Here is a 21,655-nt window from a genome sequence, read left to right as displayed (position 1 = left end):
TACGTTTACCTCCAAACCACAACATTATTATCATGCATTGACTCTTCTGAACAACCCACAGGGAGCTTACTTATTTGACCATCAAGTGGCAATAATGATAGTGATTGTCCATGAACCAGTTGTTTTCTATTAAATGTGTCTCAGTCCACTGAGAAAATATGTAATACTTAGAAACAAAACAGAGAGATGTGTTTGCATGTATGATGCTGGCTCAACCAATCAATGAAAGTTTTCTGCAGCTATGACACACAACAAGGTAAAAGGTGAATTCATGCTTGAGAAAGAAAGCTGCTCAAACATAAACAAGATGTTAATCTAAATTCACTGTCTGCACACAAGAACAGAGCAGAAACACCGAGCCAACACAAGAACCAATCAGGAGTTTGTTTGCAACTTCAAATGTTTCTGCAAATAAAGTGATTCAGATTATACACAGAGAGGATTGAACCTTGAATACCTAGCTGTTTTGTATAAGAACGTTCAGTAGGTGGAACAAGATGACATGCTGTGCTAAAGGAAAACATTCAGCGTTATCAACGGTCTTCTTACGTCAAGATGACTAACAAGATAGGCAACAGAATACCTTCTTTATGTCCCTGAACAAACCCTTCCTGTAACTGATACGTCTTTGCAACAGTCTGATTCACCTCAAAAGATAGATTCACATGAGATATATGATAATGCAAGAAAAAAAAAAAGTTGCAATCAAATATAATTACAAGAACCTGCAGAGATAAATGTGTCTTGGTAACTGCAAAATTATTAGGAGTAAACTTGAAATTCTATATTGTGATAAGACATCAAATCTGATGCAAAATGCTACAGTCAATGAACAAAATCTATAGTTTTTAAAAAGTCAAGTAAATAGGCCAAAAGACAAATATGTCTATGTAGCATTTTTCCACAAAAACAACAACACTTTGAAACCAATGTAAATAAAAAAACAAAAAAATAGATATTATAAGAGCCAATTGCACTGTTCAGTCAAATCATTAATGAATGGAAACTAAAAGTGGTTGTTGATTCAAGTAACATTAAGGTGTGCAGGGTAATTACTTTACACTGACGCTTGCTCTGTCCGGTTTGGCAACTAATTCTTGACCTATAAATCAAATGAGAATCTTGTGTTCAGATGTGATTCAGAAGGATACGTTTGCCCCATGTGAGGCGCATAAAAGAAAACACTTCCTCCACTGACTCTGTAGTCTGTATGAAAGTGAGTATGCAAACATCAAAGAGAAATGCTCAGGAACAAAAGCAAAGTCTTCCTTGTATAATACAATGAAGCAGTCTCCCTTTGTTTCTGTTTTCAATTACCGCATCCATCATTCTGTCATTGTGCTGCAATGAATTAGTTAATGTAACATTTCTAGCCTGTGACAAATGCCATTAACTTAATTTTCTTACTTTAGTGATGTAATAGCAGACAAGATTATTCTCATATTTAGCCTTTGTTTGAGACAGTGCAGCATAGTTCACCATGCAGATTTTAAATATCTTTACTGTACAAGAGGATGTACATTTCATGTTAAATCAGAAGAAACAAAGCCCCGACAGTCACAGATAAAAAGTATTTTTTTGTTTATCGTGGGAAAATTACGAACGTGCTACAGCTTGAAGCTATCACAAAAAAAGATCCTTTATCTGTGAGTGCCGGTGCTTTGTTTCCTCTGCCCTTGCTACTTCCATGCACCCAATACAAAATTTGGAGCCGTGCGCGCTGCCACTTTCCACTATATCATAACATGTTAGATAAGAAAGGATCATTTTCTCTTCTTATGAAAAAACCTTCTAATTACTTTCCTGACGAAATACATAAAAAGCATGACAAGAATTGACCAATGAGTACAATGACTATGAGTAGTATTCTGATAACAAGACAGCTGAAAGGGCAGTTTGCATATTTAAATATTTGCTTAAAATTTGGAAAAGTAATATGGCTGACACTCGAAACCTTTGAGAAAAGTGTACCTAACATGCTTTTGACCCTCTGGACAAAATCATTTATAATGTAAGTGAATAAAACAGAAACAATCTGGGCTGGTTTAATTGTGATAGTTAAACTCTGTATTCATTCAGGAAAACTAATTATAATCAAGGTGAACATTTATGAAAAAAAAATGTTTTGTATTTACCTTCAAATATAGCTAAATAATACACATTTGTTCTTATTTCACCACTTTAATTGTTTTCTACTATACATGTTAAAACATGTAAACAAAGAAGCTATGTGGTTTACCAAGTTCTGTGATCAACAGCTTTGAAAAAAGTAGCCTGGACCTGTAACAGAACAAAAATATTACAGCTTGTTCAAAATGCTGTTGACAAAGACCATTTAAAAAGAGCATTATGTCTACTGTAGGTTTACGCAAATATCTTGGGAGGAAATATGTCAATGTCCTTGTATGGATGACAAACAATCAGTGTTGCATGCAAATGTTCATGCAAAAGCAACACTGAGGTGAATGCAAAACATAACAACTAAAAAATAAAAGCATCCAATACAAAAAAGTCTTAACATATATTGTATTATAAGCTTTAGGAGTATTGAGCTTGACACTTATTGGTGGTTTTCTTAACTACACACTTAACTGTTAAACAGTGACTAGGTTAATGTGGTATACATTTTGATAAGACAACCACAAAAAGTAACATTTGCAAAGTGCTTAATGTGAGGTTTTGCTGTGATTACAACTCAGGGTGAGAAGGAAAAAGGGAATTTACTGCGCTTATCTCCCGACAGATAGTTAAACCAAAGAGAATCAAAGAGCAAGCCACAAGCAAATGTCAGGAAAATGCTCCGGAAAGATGAACACCACTTGCACGACACAAACGTATACAAACACACAAGGTGCAGAGTGAACCTTTCCTTCTTTCATGCAGCGCCTGACAAATAAGACAATAATGTCATAAAATAAGATGCTCATCATTCACAATTCCTTCAGAATTAAGGTTCTATTGATCTACATGATCACAATAAAAGTGCAATTAATGCTACAGCTATGGCTTTTTCTGATAACATTAGCAAAAAAATATTATAAAATTCCATGTTCTTTAATGCCACAAATGGAAATATGGGTGAAAAATTCTAAGGATCATTTCACATGATTTGCAGTAACTTGGTATTACACCCTCAGGTGGCCGGTAAGGGGAGGGGCCAGTTCTACCAATTTCACTTTGGGGGTTTCGGCTGAGTTTGCATACAACAACTGATGTACTGACACTTATGCACGCTGTCTCATTACTTTAGCTTCAGTCCCCCGGTTATCTGCATCATGGCTGCACCTTTCACTCTGCTGGTTTTGTGCTGTGCTTTCACACTGAGCTGCAGTGAGAAACCTGAATGGTTCCACAACATTTCTACCAATCTCTTCAATTTGTCCGGGGACATTATGCTCGGAGGGCTCTTTCCCATTAACCAGCTCTCCAGCAACCTCAGCCAGATGACGGAGCCTAACAACATCAGCTGTGAAAGGTAAGGGGTTGGGGAAATAGCATTTTTGGGAAATAATGACCCTATTCTTTAAGATTCTACACAAATATTCATGCTCTACCCAACTAACAAGCCTTGTACTTTGTTTTTTATCTGCTTGTGGTCCCACAGTATAAATGAGTTTGGACTGGGCCTCGCTTTTGTAATGAAATATGCAGTGGATGAGATCAACGCAAAACAAGTTCTGCTCCCTGGCATCAAGTTGGGTTATGAAATCTATGATACGTGCAAACAATCATCCATGATTGTGAAGTCCACCCTTTCTTTCCTCACTGCAAAATCTAACAAAGCCCTATCTGTGGAGTGTAATTACACAAATTATGAGACCAGCATATCAGCAGTGATTGGTCCTCTAAGCTCAGAAATGGTGTCAGTCATTGGAAAACTCCTGGGATTCTTTCTGATGCCGCAGGTTTGGCTACAAATATGTCTGGTCATTTGTTTGCTGACATTCACGTCCTGGGCTGATTTGACATTTACTCAAGAAATACTCCTGATGTTAAAATTTTATTTTGAAAGTGAGGCTAAACATTTGCCTCTAGAGTGTGGTGGTTTATTCTTTTATCTCAGAGGGAATTGAGAAAAAAATGAATACTTGCTGTCCTTCAAAGCAAGCTGTATCACATAAAAAAATAATTTGTTATCAATCGTTAACTGCTTTGTCATTTTTTTTACAGTTTAGTTACATAAAGAACAACTGCCCACTTGCCGTGCAAATTATCTGCAACCTCAGTAAATGTGCATTAGGCCTATTTCAATAAGGGAGAATTGCTGGGTAACGTAAGTGGTATAATGTAACTTTTCTCACTTCAGGTAAGCTACCGTGCCACCAGTGACAAATTCAGTAACAAGCTCCTCTACCCGTCATTCTTCCGTACGGTGCCTAGTGACAAATGGCAAGTGTATGTCATGGTGCTTCTGCTGAAGGAGTTTAACTGGAACTGGGTGGCAGTGGTGGGCAGTGAAGAGGAGTATGGACAACAAGGTGTGCAGGAATTCTCCAAAACAGCAGAAAAACAGTCTGTCTGTGTGGCCTATCAGGCACTGATTCCAGTGTATAGTGACTCTAAAACAGCAATCGATACCATCATCACTAATATCCAAGCAACAAAAGTTAAAGTGGTAGTGGTCTTTTCTGTCACAGGGCCAGCTGTGGCCTTTTTTAAAGAGGTTAGCGAAGTACTTTAGACAAAAATTACATGAAATTGTTGTATAGATTATATTCAATTCACTACCAACGGTCAAATCTAATCCACTCCAGGTCATCAGGAGGAACGTAACTGCTGTGTGGATTGCTAGCACAAGTTGGGGCATCAGCGAACAACTGTCTTCGCTCCCCAATATCCGAACAGTCGGCACAATTATTGGATTCATTGACAAGACACAGGACCTGGACCTGCTCATTCCCTACACACTGGAGCTCTTCACCAAACTGAGTGAAGAGAGGGCGAGGACTTCCCCTCCAGCTCGAAAGTCCACAGGCCTTCCTGACAATCCCTGCCCACAATGTTGGGACCTAACCACTGCTAATATTAGCTTGGTGAAAACCCCTGCAGTGACGCATGCAGCTTTCAGTGTGTATGCTGCCACCTACAGTGTGGCTCAGGCCCTGCACAACCTGCTGGGATGCAATTCAACCGCCTGTATGCAGGGACCGGAAACCAAAATCTTACCCTGGAAGGTGATGTCTTTTTCTTTTGGTCTGCTATATAGGTGATTGTTATTTGGAATGAAAGATTTTTTAACAACATTGAGATTAATTTATGAATAAAATCTTCTTTTGCAGCTGTTGGAGGTTTTAAAGAATACTTCTGTGGACATAAATGGCACACATTTAAAGTTTGACAGTGATGGCAACCCAAACATGGGATACAATATCATTGAGTGGGTCTGGAAAGATTCGGATGTCGACTTTTTAGATATTGGAAACTTTCATGTACAACTGTCCATCAACAAAACCCTCATCAAATGGCACACTGAAAACTCTGAGGTTATTTCTGCAATTTGTTAAGAAATTGTTATAAACTTTTGAACATGTATACTTTAAAAGTTTTCCACCTCATAGTCATCTAGTTTGGGTTCCTGAAATTACCTAATTGTTACTGTAACAATCCTAACTCTAATGGAACAACTTTTGCAGGTTCCTCAATCTACCTGTTCAGCAGACTGTGAGAAAGGCCAGGTCCGCAGAGTCAAAGGCTTCCATTCCTGCTGTTTTGATTGTATTGACTGTTTGCCAGGAACTTACCAAGCAGATCAGGGTAATGTGGTATCTGTCAAATACTTGATCCTTATTTAAAGTAATAGGGGAGCTTTTTCGGGAAATGTGCTTATTGGCTAAACCAACAGCTAAATAAGAAGATTAATTTAAATCTTTCCAAAGGTAACATAATCTGCCTAAAAAAACAACTTCACATTTTCACAGTTCAGTTTTACTTACAGATTAAACATAAAAGATAATGGGTTAATTAGTGAATTTTGGAGCTGCTAGTATGCAGATTTTTACAACATTCGGACACAGCCATGCTAGTCTGCCTCAGTCTTTAGTGCTAAACTAATCAAGACAGCTGCTGGCTGTATCTTCAGATTGAATACACAGACATGAGAGTGGTCTTCTCATCTAACTCTCTGCAAGACAGTGGATTAGCTATTAGCTAATTTAACTAAAAGGTCAAACTACTAATATTCCTTTAAAAGTTATGCAATCGAACCACACATCATATACAGTCATGGTTTGGTTTGATTTCTAGATGGTGTGCTTGTTAATCAAAATAAAATTCTCTTTGTGCTTTCTGACACATAGATGACATCCAGTGCACTAAGTGCCCCGATCGTAAATGGTCTCTGATCCGCAGCAATAATTGCACTGAACCCAACTTTTTCTATTTGTCCTGGGACACGCCTGAGGCTCTGGGAATGACACTGGCTGTGGTGGGACTCCTGGTTATTCAGATTTCAGTGTGTGTCGTGTTCCTGAAACACCGGGGGACCCTGTTGGTAACGGCCTCGGGTGGAGCCCTGAGTTTTGTCACTCTGCTTAGCCTGATGGTAGCTTGCCTCAGTCTGCTACTCTTCCTCGGGGAGCCAGGGGACTTGGTGTGTCGTCTTCAGCTGCCCCTCACCTCCATTTTCCAAACAGTGGCCCTCTCCATTATCATGTCCATCTCACTGCAGGTGAGGAATGACAAGTAAAATACATTAATGTAGACAGCTGTAAAACAAAATAAAGAGCGCGCATTGTAATCTGGCTGCAAACCCGTCTTTTTAAACAGATTCTGTACGTGACAGAGTTCCCAAAGATGGCCGCCTCTCACCTGCACATACTAAGAGGCCCTGGAAGATGGCTGTTTGTGCTGGTCTGCTGCACTGTGCAGGCTGGTCTCTGCGGCTGGTTTGTTCAGGAAGGTCCTTCGCTGTCTGAGTATATGTCAAAAATGGAAATAACCTTTGTGAGAGAATTTCTATCATGTCCAATGGCACCTTTGTCCGGATTTGCTATAATACAAGGTTTCAACGGCGTGATGGCCCTTGTATCATTCATGTGCACCTTCATGGCAGCAAAGCCTCTTCGTCAGTATAACCTCGCCAGGGACATCACCTTTTCCTCTCTGATCTACTGTGTGATTTGGGTGAGCTTTATTCCGATCTACATAGGTCTGAATGAGAAGAACAGGTCTTTAGTGCATGTTCATTTCTCCCTGGCAAGCAACCTGGGATTGGTAGTAGCCTACTACTTCCCAAAATGTCACTTCCTGTTGAGAAAGCCTGAGCTCAATACAGCAGAGCACTTTTGTACCTTCCTAGAGGGCGCTTCAGTAACACAAGCTCAGGAGGAATCACAGCCCCAGAAAGACTCAGGGAATTAAACTTAAGTGCAGTTTTATACCTAAAAACTCAAAGAAAGTATCTGTACCAGTCATATGTCTTCTAAATTGTACATTTGCATGCTTTATATGTTAACAAAGAATGTTTGTGAGTTTTGAAAGCTAGTTTAGGCCCACATTTAGGCTCCTATAATGTAATAGGAATATGATTTTGTGAAAAACATGCATTTTGTAGTGTTCCATAATAATAAAAGGCCAACATTTCTTGTTAACAACTCAAATGTGCATTTTGTAGTGTTCCATAATAATAAAAGGCCAACATTTCTTGTTAACATTGCTAACATTTCTATGTTTATGCAATATAAACTTAGAAATAAGTATATACGTATATGTATATATGTATATATATATATATATATATATATATATATATACATATATATATATATGTATATATATATGTATGTATATATATATATGAACCCATCAGTGGTGAAGATGTCTTCAGGCAATATAAACTTAGAAATAAGTATATATGTATATATATGTATATATATATATATATATATATATATATATATATATATATATATATATATGTATATATATATATATATATATATGAACCCATCAGTGGTGAAGATGTCTTCAGGTTTTTTTAATATATTTTTTTTATTGTTACTATCTAAATGTACTTAAGTTCAAAAAACAAATGCTGTCATTAATATGTGACTTATATTTTACTTCTGTATTGTCTCAACAATTAAAGAGTATTTCAATGTGGCTGGTCAAGTTGGAGGCTTGGAGCCAATAATGGGGTTGCCGAATTGATGATATTGTGACTTTTTTTTTTTACTCAATATGGGGTTAATGTTAAAACTATTTGGCATTAATTCACTGTACATTTTAACTCGGATCCCAGGCAGAGCATTTGTTGTCAAGGCAACAACTAAATGTGTAAAAAATAAACTGTAACAAGATAAAAAAAAAAATTATATCTATTTTCATAGTCTGACAAAAATGCATTTTCTTGGGTTTGAATGCTTTGTAATTGAATACACAAACAAGAAATAGCTGTGAAGCTAGTTATCATCTTAACGAGAGCAGTGGAGCATTAGAGTGTTAGCAGACTGTTTGATCATTTGGCAGTGAGCGTACGAGACAAAGTAGAAGGAAAGATACTACATACATGACCGCGCCAGAGCCCATAAACAAATACAGTTCAAACCTCAAAAAACATGAAATCTGCAAAGCTCTTTTACTGAGTCTCCACACAGCACGGATCCTGACAGCAGTGGCTGAGGATACATAGAATAAATCCTGACAAACAATGCACTCATTAATCCAAAACTGGATATTTATAAAAAATATAAATGGAAAAATATAAAATATTACACCACCTGTAATCAACCACTGGTGCTAACATACTCACGTCGGCCTAGGTTTATTTATTTATTAATATTTATTGATATTCTTCAAACGTTACCCTGTTGTGTGGTTGCAGCAAAGACTTAATATAAGAATGTCTTGCATATGGTCATTCAATTGTCTTGACTTTTATTTTGAATACTTTTGAAGTTACTTTTCTAACCTGTTTTGCTCCGGTCTTTTTTTTTTTAAAGGAAACAACAAAAAAAAATTTAACAATCCATTAGAATGCTCACAGACCCTTCTCCTATCAGGTTGTTTGTTTGTGCTGCTGGCAGACTCGGACTTCTTTACTAAACCTGGCCATTAGGGACTTCCGGTCCCAGGGCACTTAGCAACGGTTGCTAACAACTCAGGCTGCTGTGAGCCTGCTGTGTGTCCTGGGAGTTGCCACTGGGGTTTTTACTTTTTAAACATTAAACTGGTGAGATAAATTCTTATTTGTCCCTAACAGCAGCCACCTTTTACACACCTTTCATATGTTAGATAACTATTACCAAGATAAGTATTTCAAGTTTTCCATAACAGCTAGGAAGAATCATGGCAAATTTGTTTGGTTTAGCTAGCTATGTTATTAATGTGTGTTGTGGATACCCTAGATTTGACGACCTGTTCATCTTATAAATGAATGTGATGCCTATGATTTGCTATTCTGCTAGTTAGATGATCTTAAACCTAGATTTTAATATCAAGGTATGATTGATATATGCTGTAAAGATAGGAACATGCAGCAGTGCACACTAATGGTTAGTGAAGATAAATGTGTCTCATTCAACGTAAACCTATAACACAAAGTATGCAATAATCAAATAGAATGTCTGCATTTTCAAATGGATGTTTTAAGTAAATGGGTAAGACAACAAGACAAATATGTCTATGTAGCATTCCTTACATAACATACAACTTCAAAAACAATGTAAGGGGGAAGAACTATTTCAATTTCCCCTCCAATCTTAAGTCTTACTCTAGTGATGCAATATGCTGACAAGATCAATGTTAATCAAATGCTGCTTCAAGACACTCACTGAAATGAAACATTCTAACTCATTTAGTCTTATATTCAGGTGAGGTTGAGGTTTGTAAGCTAAATATGAGATTAGGTTGGATAAAACTTAATGTTCAGAGGACAATGACATTTCCACAAGTGAAAGTACAATATTTTCTGCGAACAACGTCATTTTACTTTTTATTTTCACCTGGTAAAGCCCAGTGTCACCATGCCACGTGGAAGATTGGCCACTAGTGCCCGCTCTGACAGCAGTGAGATGGATATTGATGGTACAGGTAATGTTGGTTATGTTGCTATCAACTAGTAGATGTAGATGCTCTCTTAGTAATAATATTTTGCAAGTTGCATGGTTAAAACGGTTATAATATGCATATTGTTTTTTTTAAAGCAGAATCAGAGATAGCTAAGCTGCAGAGACAGTTCAGGATCATGGAAGGAGATCGGCAGGCCTACAACATTCAGGCCCGGGAGCAGATCCGCAAACAACAGTGAATAAGCACTACACCTACATCACATTGTAAACCGTGTATGTGTGGGTTTTTTAATTCACCTGATTGGTTGTATATGTGTGGTGGATGAAGGCAGGAGATAGAGAAGCTGCTGAAGGAGCAGGAGGAACTGCATAGAAACCTTGGTGCATGTAAAAGCTTGTCACGCCAACAGCAGGACAGTGAGGACACCCAGAGTCTTCGTGCTCTGCTGGAGCAGAGAGACATGTTGGAGGAGGAGCTGTGGAAAGAGAAGCAGTGTCAAAAAGAGCTGGAGAAGGAGGTGAATTAAGTCCACTCACTATATATGATACTATACATTTCATGTTGACTGATATTTTTGGTCACAAACCACAGTTTATGACATGTGTCTGTAATGTAAGCAGATTACAAACATGGAGTTGAAGCTGGCAGAGTTGAGAAAAGGGAAGGTCAGTTCTGGAGATACACAAATGTCTGAGATACGGCAGACTCAGAAGGCCATAAGCACTTTGGAATACAAACTGGACCGAGTGAGTTGTTAAAGTCATTATCACAAAATACCCCAAAAACGTATCTCCAAATATTACCATATTATGAAATCATATTAATGTCCTTAATGTCTGTTTTCACAGTGCATAGAATATCTTCACATATACTTACATTGTTTTAAGTTTGTTACTGTTCTATGTCCTCTCCAGTCCTCGACTCGCTTCAATGAGCAGCTGACCAAAAACAGCCACCTGAGAGAGGAGTTGCAGACACTTCATATTGAGCGCATCCGTTTCCAGCAACTACACAACAAGCTGGACAAGGTCAGAGGTCACACCACACTTGATTTAAAGACATGTTTGTAGACTGGTTTTCAACACCTCGTTGTTCTTTTTTGTGTGTTTTAGGAACTTTACGATGTCCGCAGGAAAATTGGGGAAATTGTCAACCTGTCCACTGCTGCATACGATGCCAGGTCAGATTTTAGATGGTTGTGTTATAATATTTAAGAATCAAAATGATATGCACGTCATCATCTTGGTTTTGGGATTATTTATCAACCTTTCTACCTCAGGGTGGAGGCTCAGTCCAAGATGACCATGATGAGGGAGAAGGCAGTGAAGGACCTCGCCCAGTACAACGCTGAGATGAAGGAGCTGGAGAGGGTTATTGCACATGAGTGCAGCCTGAAAGAGTTCATGACCATAAAGTGCAGCGAGAGGAGCGGGCAGGATGAGGGCCATGAGATGGGAGACAGACAACGTAAGAAACAGCCACTGTGTTGTAGCTCATATTGCAGTTTTGACAATATTCATAATTATGCTAATGGAAGTAGTGTTAGCGACCATAATCACGCTGGCAGTGATTATTCAGTGTTTATTCAGTGGGGAGTCTGAGCAGTTATTAGCTTGTGCTTTATGAATGCCCCGGCAACAGTCTCATAAAATAAATAGAACAAGCTCAAGCTAGAGAGAAGAATCCAATGTGGTCTACATGTAATACAAATGTAAGGTCCAAGAAGTAAGATTTTTGAAACGATTCAAAGGCCTGATGTAGCAACATTGAGAAGGTTTTTCAGGGATTCTGTGTTATGATGGTTAAACAACAACAGCAGGGCTCAACAATCAGGATCGCCCTATTCTTGGGCTCCTAAATCTAGCACTTCGTTTTTCACAGTTAAGCTCACTCACTTACTCACTCACTCTTCACATCGATGACATACTTTGTCTTTGTTCTGATTTATTTGAAGACAGATTAAACATGACAATTAAATTCAGTATTTGCTATATAACCGCTAATAAATAAAACAATTTGTATAGGGGTAAGTTAATAAAAATTAAAAAAGTAGATTTCTGACCCACTTGCTCAACTGGGCATGTGAAAAAAAAACCTTAGTGTTGAACCCTGGACACTACAGATATATATCAATGTAACAATGTAGAGGAACTTTTTGTTTGATTCATCAACATCTATTCGTCATTCCCTGTCTGTGCCAAACTGTATTCTGGCAAACACCATAGCATTGCTTTGTTCAGTTTATGCTCACAAAAATAAGGATGGTTTGCTAAAAATCAGTATGTCCTCAGATGTATCAGTAATGTTTGTTTGTTTTTAATGATAGCTTTGTGTTTCCTTTCAGTCAGGACAAAATAAGAATATAAGAATATAACTACATTACCACCAGCAGTGCCTGCTCAATGCAAATAGTAGGCAATACAACGTTAATAACAACTTACAGTTGACACAGTAGCCAACAATTATTTAGGATTTTATAGCAGAAACAATCAGACAGCAGCCAGAGTTAAGGTTATATTACCACAAATGAAAATAATAAAAATCAGTAAAAAAAAAAAACTGAAGAAAGAAACTGTGCAAAGGTTCCTGTTGCCTTGAGACAAAGAAGAGGGAAACAGTATAGTCTGTCCTGCCAGCGAGTCCTTGCACACTGTGCTATGACCTGGCCCAAGTGGAAATAACAAAGACAGACACGCCATATGAACAGCTAACAAAATAGGGTTTATCTAACAAATTAAAGCACTCTACACCAAATTAAAGGGTTAACTTAAGTATTTGAAATATGGGGCGTGGATATCAGTAAAGTCTGACGCGTGTGGCGTGCATGAGTGGAAGATGTGGGTGCGGGTGTTGAAAAGGTGCATTAAAGCTAAACAAGAAACTAAAGCAACATAACAAAGCCAAAAAGGAGAGAAACGAAGCTGCAGCAGAGTGGATGGTCAGTCAGAGCTGCCTTAAAGAGCCCTCAGGTATTCTCAGTTGCTCTAACAATCACCTGCAGAGAGAGCCCTGACAGGGGAATCAGGCAGCAAACTAAATAAAGGAGAGGAGTCATCACAACTGTAATAGAACCAAACACTACACTTTTCCCAGAGTGTGTTAACTTGTTTCAGCCACTAGTAGCCAGAAATGGGGATTTCAACAAGTTACTCAAGTCACACACACAATGACTTGAGACTTTGTGTAAGTTGGAGACCCAGTGTAATTATACAATAACCATAACTGTTATTGAAAAACAGGTTATGCTTATTTTTGCATTCCCAATAATGTTAGCAATATTTTCCTGTTACCCTCAGCAATGTTGTTCTATATTGATTTTAGGGGCAAAATACAGTAATTTACCTTACATTGTTAATTTAGGCTTGTTAAAGGAGGATTATAGGAATAAGAAAAACGTCAGAGTTAAAATCATTCAAAGCAGTAATAGATGATGATGATGGTTTTGCTGATCGTGGCTGTTATACAGCTCTGATGATACTGATATGAAGGTGCTTTTTTGTCCAAGTGTCAGAGATGAAGGAGCAGAGGAGGATGGACTCGGGGAAGAGTCGCTGGACGCTTTAGAGGAGGTGTTCGAGAGGATCCACTCAGTGACAGGGGAGGACGACCTGGACATGCTGGTGACCAGGTTCATCCAGGGTAAGTCCTACCAACCCAGGCTGACTGGTTCAGACTCATGCATTCAGAAAGACAACACTTCTTACGGTCGTTTTGGCTCTGGAGCTTGTCTTCATTATTCGAGTTACGAAAATGTATAATATTTGCATAGTTATTGTTGATTCATAAACAATGACAACATAATTACATCTCTTTACTTTGATAAAAGATTATATAGGATTTTTTTGAATTTTGTTTACATTTCTTTACCTTCCACTAAATCAATTTTAGGTCCCCCTTTGATAATAATCAGTTTCAGATGAAGATATTTAAATGTGTCTCTCTGTTGTATTGCTGTTTCGCTGTGTAGTTGAAGACCAGAACTTTGCTCTCTTCAACTTTGTTAATGAGCAAAACAATGAGGCTGAGGCACTGAGGGATCAAATCAGCAAGGTGAGTTTGTTTTCTCCATCTACTCTTTTTTAGCTTCACAAAATGTACCTATGGGGTGGCTATGGCGTAGTGGAGAGCAAGGTAGTTCTCCAATCAGAAGGTAGGTGGTTCGATACCCGGCTTCAGCAGTCGATGTGTCCTTGGGCAAGATACTTAACCCCAAGTTGCTCCCGAAGGCTTGCCATCGGTGTGGACTGGATGTTGCATGAATGTTAGTTAGAGTCTGATGGTGGCACCTTGCATGGTGTGTGTCATCAGTGTGTGAATGGGTGAATGATATGTAATATACTATTGATTGTAAGTCGCTTTGGATAAAAGCGTCTGCTAAATGACTGTAATGTAATGTACCTTTACTCCTACTCATTGCAACAATTGAGCAGTACTAATTCTAGCAAGTTCTTGCTATTTAAATGAAAACGGTAAATTTTTGACTGCAGTTAGAGCAAGTGAAAGGGAGCATGTGGTATTCAGTGTTGTTGGTTCACACCAATTATCTATATATTTGAATGTCTATGTGTGAATGTGTGAATTTGCAGACACAAGCAGAGATACAGCAGTTCCGAGTTGCAGGTTTGCAACAGGAGGAGGATCATTGCTCTCTGCTGAGAGACATTGATGAGCAGCAAAAGGAAAGCGAGTCTAAAGCTGAGGACTATGAAAACCAAGCCAGCATCATAAGCCAAATCCTGGACCAGATCAAAACAGGTTTGACATACAGCTTGGACTTATGTCAATATTGTGAAATGAGACAAGATGTATTACATTTTGATATCCTAATATCGCACAAACGTCTTTTCCTGGTTTTAAAAGTGAGTCATTTTTTCCACATTACTGATGATTTTATCCAAAATCTCATTGTCATAAATATTTTGTGAATACACCAATAGTCAACACTACATTATCATTGCAATATTGATATCTAATTATTAATTAAAAAATATTATGATGTTCTATTTGGCCCATAATGCCCAGCATTAGTTTGGCAACAATTTATTCTGCTGGTTGTAATTTCATCATTCGTCGTTTTATAATTGGTAATTATAAGGGAAATAATCATAATCAAATAATGATTCCAATAAATAATCAGCGTAACCTGGAGGCTTTTAGTCAGTGTTTAGCAGGTCGGATGAACATGCAAAGATTTAGAATTTGTCTACAGGCAAGCATGCAGTTCCACACAATATCCAAAACTAATATCCAATAGTAAATTGATAATCACTGAATATTTACATTGGGTTGATTTGACCAGTTATTTCTAGCAAAACCTATTTTCCTTAAAATAAGTATCATATTATTTTTCCAGGTTATGTTCCTTAAAATGATCAAGCAATTACAGATATATGTATATATTTTTATCACACAAGAAAACACAGACAGTTCCAGGTACTCCTGACTCTGGTCTTTCCCATCTCACAGGTGTGAACAGCATCTTCTCTAAAATGGAGTGCGACCGCTCAGTGATAGAGGATATGCTGAGCTCCTCTACTGGGATCAGTGAGAACAACATCATGTCCTACCTGGGTCTGGTGGAACAGAAGACCAACGAGCTGCTCACCATACAAGCTTTCCTCAATTCTAAAGTAACCCGTCAACCTGTGGTTCTGTCTTTACTTAGAAACATTCCCGTTTTTTCTTCCATGTAATGTAATGTGTTCTCTGAATTTTTGACTCTTACAGGATCTAGAAAAAGACTACAATCCAAAAGACCTGGCCAAATATCTTTTGGGTCAAAATCCAGAACTGCTTCAGCAGAGCGTTAGCATCCCTACAATCAACAGGTCTGACTGTTATCAGTTTATTTAAAACTCATGTGTTTATAACAAGTAAACCTACAGATACATTTAAACACCTCAAACATCAGCTTGATGAGTGTATCTGTGTTGGTTTGAACCCCCCAGTGTGGAATATGACGCAGAAGAGTCTCCTGTCACTGATGAGGAAGAACGACCGCTTTCACAGGGGGAACTTCGCCAACGAATACTAGAAGGGGTTAGTGCAATGCAAAGTGCCAATCCTGCACTTAAGTGATTGTTTACGCTTTACATCATGATACATTTAACAGGTACTCTGTTCATTCTTCTGGATCTGATTCACAGGTTCTGCATAAAGAGAGTTCAGCCCGGCAGGCAGCAACCAAAGCCTCAAAGATCAGCCAGCAGTTTGATGGCAAACAACGCTCACTGGAGGACGCACTAATCTGACCCATTGAGCTGATGTTTAAAATAGGATCCTCGTCATCTGCATCTGAAGGGCCTGCTTTCATTGTTTAATATTATGTAGATCAATGACCATGGTCGCTGATGGAACCAGCCTGATTGGCCATTTTGAAATGTTGCAGCTTGCACATGTAGACATTTAAAGCTTAATTATGTTATGTATGTCCCCTTTTATGATGAATTATTGGCATGGCCTGTGCAATGCCTGCATGTTGGTGTGATTTGTTTTGTTGGAACTAATTAGGTTTGGAGCTATAAAGATGCCTTTTCAGATTCTGGTAACCAGCTGTCCTTTTTGATGTGGGACTTGCCATCTGGCTTTGACTATGCAATCTGGTTGCAGTACAACCCTCCCGCACTGGCAACGTTTCATTACATGATAGTTGCTGCTATGCTCAAACGGAAAGGTTGGGGGCAGCAGAACCTTTTGTAATTCTAATTGGCATGCTGAGACCTTGAGTCTGTGTTTCCGTAAAGGACATGAGGAGCTTTCACTGTAACACACATTTTTGTTGCTGGAATAATGCTGATTTTTCTCAGATGTATTTTGCTGAATCACGCTCATTTATTCAGATTTATGTGATCAAATCAGTGTCATTATTTAAATGACTGTTACCTTCCTATTAAATTCATTATATGTTTATTTACACCACAATCATTAACCTTGACCCTTTCTTCATGCTCAGTCAGCTACCTATTTGTACTGTAGGCTTGCCATATTATCTTCCTGTGTACCAGTAATATCAGGAGCGTCTATCTTTTTTTCAGCCAGTGTGGCCTATAATGTGCAAAAGAAACTTCGCTTTGATCTGCATGAGTTTCAAATTTCATCTTATCCAAACATCCTGGTGCTCGCCTGTGGTGGGGAAAAGATGGCAGTCACTGCTGCAGAGATCAGTTTCCTCTGTCTAAATGAGAACATCGTGAGAGGGGGACTTATTTTAAGGAACATATTTTTTTAACTGTGAAACAATTAACAAAGGGTGTTGCTATTTTTAGCATTAAAGGTCATCCTGATGCCATCATAGTTTTTTTTTATTCATCATGGGCTGTTCAAGGAAAGAAAGATTTGACAAGTGTGCCTGTCCAAACAAGAAAGAGACACATAGGTTAATATGATAATTATTTAACTTGAGATATGTGGCTTTAATTAGCTAATCTGTTGAAGGTTTTTTTCCTGTCTCGACGGCAGCGATTTTGGGAAGTGAAACTGTTACTGTGCAAACATTTATGACTGATTGACCAATGACTTGGTTTGCTCAGGATAATCCTCCTTGCAGTCTGAACTGTGTGGCTGTGAAAACAGATTATCGGAGATAAAAGAGCGCTGTGGAAAGGCAGACGGGTGGCGATGGTGGGAGATGAGATGGAGGAGGCTGCTTTCTTTGAAATTCTACTCTCACTTAGCCCCCTCCACTCCCAGCAAACGCTCTGTGCACACGGCCCTCTGCATTGCCATAGAAACCTTCCTTTTAATCACAACAGAAACCTCATTTCCTACTCCTGACAAAAGAGTCCTCATGCCTGTAGAGACCGCCTGCATCAGCCATTTCCAAGGCCCGCCTCCTTCTGCTGGCTGTACCTACCAGCAGCAGCAGCTTTATTTACCCCTCCCTCTCCATATAAGCACATTTTCCACCTTTTCTCTTTCTTTAGCCTAACACTTTCCTCGTTTTTCTAGTGCACCTTCTGCTTCGCACCTTGTAATCTTTTGTAATTGTAGTCCTTTTCATTCTTTTTTTATATTAACTGCAGGCTGTTGAGATTGTTGTGTTAAGTCCAACTTGTCCTGATCAAAAAGAAATAATTAGCCATTCCTTGGAAACACCTACACACCAAACCACAGCAACAAAAACATGCAAGAACAGGTAGCGTTTCTCAACACTCATCAAGAAACTACACGCTTGTCCGCGGCCTGTTCATCTGTTCCTCATCAAACTGTTACACATTATCAACTGCAGCCTCCCATGTCTTTTTATGACCATACTGTTACTCACAATTCCACTCAATCTCTCCAAAAACTAATGCTGGAACACATTTGTCTCAAGCCACTATAGCAGCTTATTATGGAATGTAAAGTTCTTGTCAACTTTCATCTCACTACAGGCAAAGTTTTCAGTGTAACGCTCTCAACTTCCTATCTCTAGTCTTGTTCTGCTTTAGGAACAGACTGTGTTAGCACTTATAAAATGCCTTGTTCCGTTTATCTCAAACATGATTGTTATCCGGACCCAGAAAGTACCCAAGTCCTCTGTCTCCCGCTCTGCCCTCCTCTCTCTCTCTCTCTCTCTCTCTGGTTTGTTTATTTGGGAATTTTGCCAGGTATTTCCCCAGCCAGTCTGTCTGCTGCACCCTCAATGTTCCCTCCTCTAGACAAACTCCACCCCCCCCACCCCCGAACCTCCACCCCCTCCCCCTCTGCTTCCCAACTCTCACACCCTCCCACCCACAATCAGCCCTTCCATGAATGTTGCTAAGCAACATGAGAGCTGGTGCATTTTCCGGCCAATCAAATGATTGAACATATTTTCGAACAGTGTTGAGGAAGGAACAAGGATATCACTTTTTTTCCACTATCAAGTCCTTCTTCAATTACGGGGTTTACACCTTGCAGGTAACTGTGGCTATTTCATTTGGCTGCACACATATTTTAGAGAAGTGAGCCTTTGATCGTGTTCAGTGCCAGTTCATTCCTAGCTTGTACTGACAGAGCACCACTGGGTGGCAGCAGGATCAGTTTCTGTTACCACACAGGCTGCAAGAATCTTTTACTGCTGTTGCTAAGCAATCCTGACTCTCATGTCTTACCTGTGAAACATTTTTTGATTTTTACAGATGTCCCTGCCACCATTTTGTCTTTGTTTTCACCATTTTGAAATGCAAAATTCCACTCTAAAGAAAAAAAATATTGGTTGCACTATAAAATCTCGTCACATCCCAAAATATTAGCCCTCATAAAGATATTATTACCAGTCAGGGCACTGCAGAGACAAAGCCTGTGTGTTTCTGCCGGCAGAAGGAATGAGATATCCGCCGTGTATGAGATCAAGGTTTGGGTTAAATATTAGCCTTGAACGGCTTCAGTTGACTTCATCTCATCATGCAGGAGGCAGGAAATGTGCTCTTGAGTGATTAGGCCAGCAGCTCTTGTCTTCCACTTTACCAGCAGTGGAGCGATCCATACACTCTGGGCTGATACGTTGTACAGCTTCCTGTTTTCTTTTTTTACAAACCCTATGAGATATTCAGCACTGACTGCTTTGATGTTTTTAGACAGCATCCAGCTGATCAATACCCATTCAAATGTTTCTTAATCACTGATTTTTTTATTTTATTTTTACACTCCCCAGGTTCCAGTGTCCCTCCCCCTCCTAGATCCCCCTGTGTGCGAGTCCCTCATCTCAGCTTTGGTTGCTGTGCAGATGGCTCTTTGTTGGTGCTTCACAATGGGTCTAAGGTCAGTGTGCCTCATGCCATCAACACACTCAAACTTCTCCACTGCAGCTGTCTCGTGGCTTTATTTGTAGTATATCTAAAATAATTCACCAGCAAGCATCAGGGCCCCTTGTGTGTACACGTTATGTTGTGGTCTTGAAATAAGAGGAAGTTATAAAACCACAGATGTAGCGTAGAGAGCCTGGACCTCTGAGGCTGTAAACACGATAACAGACATCACCTTGTTTTCAAAAGCCTGCACTAAGCCGGGGCCTTCTTTGTGAGCTCTTAAACACTCGTTACATTTCCTGATTCTTGATATGACAGTTGAAGAGCATCTCTGAAACCAACCAGACAGCAGAATATCAGATCAGGAAGAGAAATAGAAATGCAAATCTCCCATCTGTTCTGTGATCCCAATCCAACCCTTCATCATTCAAGAGTGAGTGTAATACTTACACTTATAGCTTCCCGTTTTTTGTAGTAATTCTGAGGACAACTAGATGTAGTTTCAGATTAGTAAACAAAGAAACATTTTTGCATCTATCTCAGAAAGATCATTGCAAATTACACATGTACTAATCTGACTGGCATCCACATGAAATAGATCTTAAAGCTCTAATCTTTAACATGTTCAGTTTAAGGACAATAATTTGGTGCAAATAACATACATTTATACATAAATGATAATGCCATAATCATAAACAGATGTTATATTTTGTCTATGGGAGAAATAGTAGGTTTTTCCATTGTACAAAGTAAAATCAGCTGGGCCACACACGGCTCAGCAGCAGAGGGCCGTGAGGTCTTGGTGTTTGCAGCAGGAAGGAGCAGGTAGACTGAAAGGCGGGAAACTGGAAGGGGGAGGAGCATTTCTTGCAAAGCAGAAGGAATTACTGGAAATTTCCACTTCACTGGCAAAGCAGTTACACGGGTGGAGCTGTAGGAGGTGAAATAAATAAGGTAGTGCAGCTGAACTTCAACAGTGAGGAGGGAAAACTGTAGCTACTCTTACAAGCATGTATTTCTTTATTAAGTTTATGAAACCTAAAAGACATTTTTATGTGTGCTCAGTAATTATAACACTATAACAATACAGACATTTTTCAATTATATCCATCTGATAAGTGACACCTGTGTTCCTATTTTTGTTACTTTGTTTGTTCAGTTATGCATCCAGCTTAATATACTGTGAGGCAATGTTAGAAAATGGGCTTATGTAAATGCAATAAGTTGTTGAATAATTCATGTATGTTCAATTTCTGATTCCTCAGTACAGAATGTTGGAAATTTTTAGAGCAATCACAAACAGTAGTATTTTTTCAGGTTCTGGCATAAAATAATCAGGATATCTTACTTGAATAAACCAAAGTCACCACAAAAAGCTTGGGATATGCAAGATCTATGAAAGACATTGTAATTTGAAATTTAAGAAAAATAAAATAAGACTTAAATGATCCCTGATGATTCACAAATTCAGCTTAAGATTTCAATATAAAATATGAATCTTGTTTTTGTTTTAAAGAGAAATGTAGTATGCATGTGCTCTATTGGTATTATGTATAGTTTTCCAGTTAAGTGGGATGAGTGCTTTCTGACACATGATATGTTGCACTGCAATCAGATGGCAGGACTGAAATATGCAATATGACATTTGCTATTGCTCTGTTGTAATAATAAATACAAACACAGTATAAATCTGTGCACATTTCAACGTCTGTTGAATTTAAATAAATTATTTGACATTTAAACCTTTGTTTTGTTCATACAATGTACAAAATACATGCAGTATCTTGACTTCTGTAACTTGAGTACATAATACATTTACACATCTCTTCATCCATCAATCCATTTATTCATTTTCCAGCAGCTTCTCTGAGTCAACCTAGCTGTGGCAACACAGTGAGTAGAGTCACCCAAGTGACCTTTTCCACAGCAGTTCCTTC

General features: G+C 38.7%; 2 protein-coding genes across 2 annotated transcripts; both read left to right on the top strand.

Moving 5' to 3' along the window:
* The first annotated feature begins 3,275 nt into the window (after positions 1-3,275).
* Positions 3,276-7,359, top strand: LOC129106340 (taste receptor type 1 member 3). The gene is made up of 8 exons (XM_054617727.1): positions 3,276-3,475; positions 3,605-3,905; positions 4,307-4,663; positions 4,755-5,174; positions 5,280-5,483; positions 5,634-5,754; positions 6,297-6,667; positions 6,766-7,359. Exons 1-8 carry the CDS (start codon positions 3,276-3,278, stop codon positions 7,357-7,359), a joined length of 2,568 nt encoding a protein of 855 aa, XP_054473702.1.
* A 1,755-nt stretch (positions 7,360-9,114) lies between these two features.
* odad1 (outer dynein arm docking complex subunit 1) lies at positions 9,115-16,259 on the top strand. The gene is given in 16 exon segments (XM_054617678.1): positions 9,115-9,169; positions 9,951-10,029; positions 10,146-10,242; positions 10,336-10,525; positions 10,629-10,754; positions 10,923-11,036; positions 11,121-11,188; positions 11,288-11,475; positions 13,514-13,543; positions 13,546-13,647; positions 13,976-14,058; positions 14,595-14,763; positions 15,475-15,638; positions 15,736-15,836; positions 15,957-16,047; positions 16,155-16,259. Coding segments are annotated over 15 exon segments (1,695 nt in total). The 5' UTR covers positions 9,115-9,169; positions 9,951-9,962.
* The last annotated feature ends 5,396 nt before the right edge of the window (positions 16,260-21,655 follow it).

Source organism: Anoplopoma fimbria, chromosome 17 (genome assembly GCF_027596085.1).
Source record: "Anoplopoma fimbria isolate UVic2021 breed Golden Eagle Sablefish chromosome 17, Afim_UVic_2022, whole genome shotgun sequence".
NCBI classification, from domain to species: domain Eukaryota; kingdom Metazoa; phylum Chordata; class Actinopteri; order Perciformes; family Anoplopomatidae; genus Anoplopoma; species Anoplopoma fimbria.
This window is presented reverse-complemented; position numbering and strand designations above follow the sequence as displayed.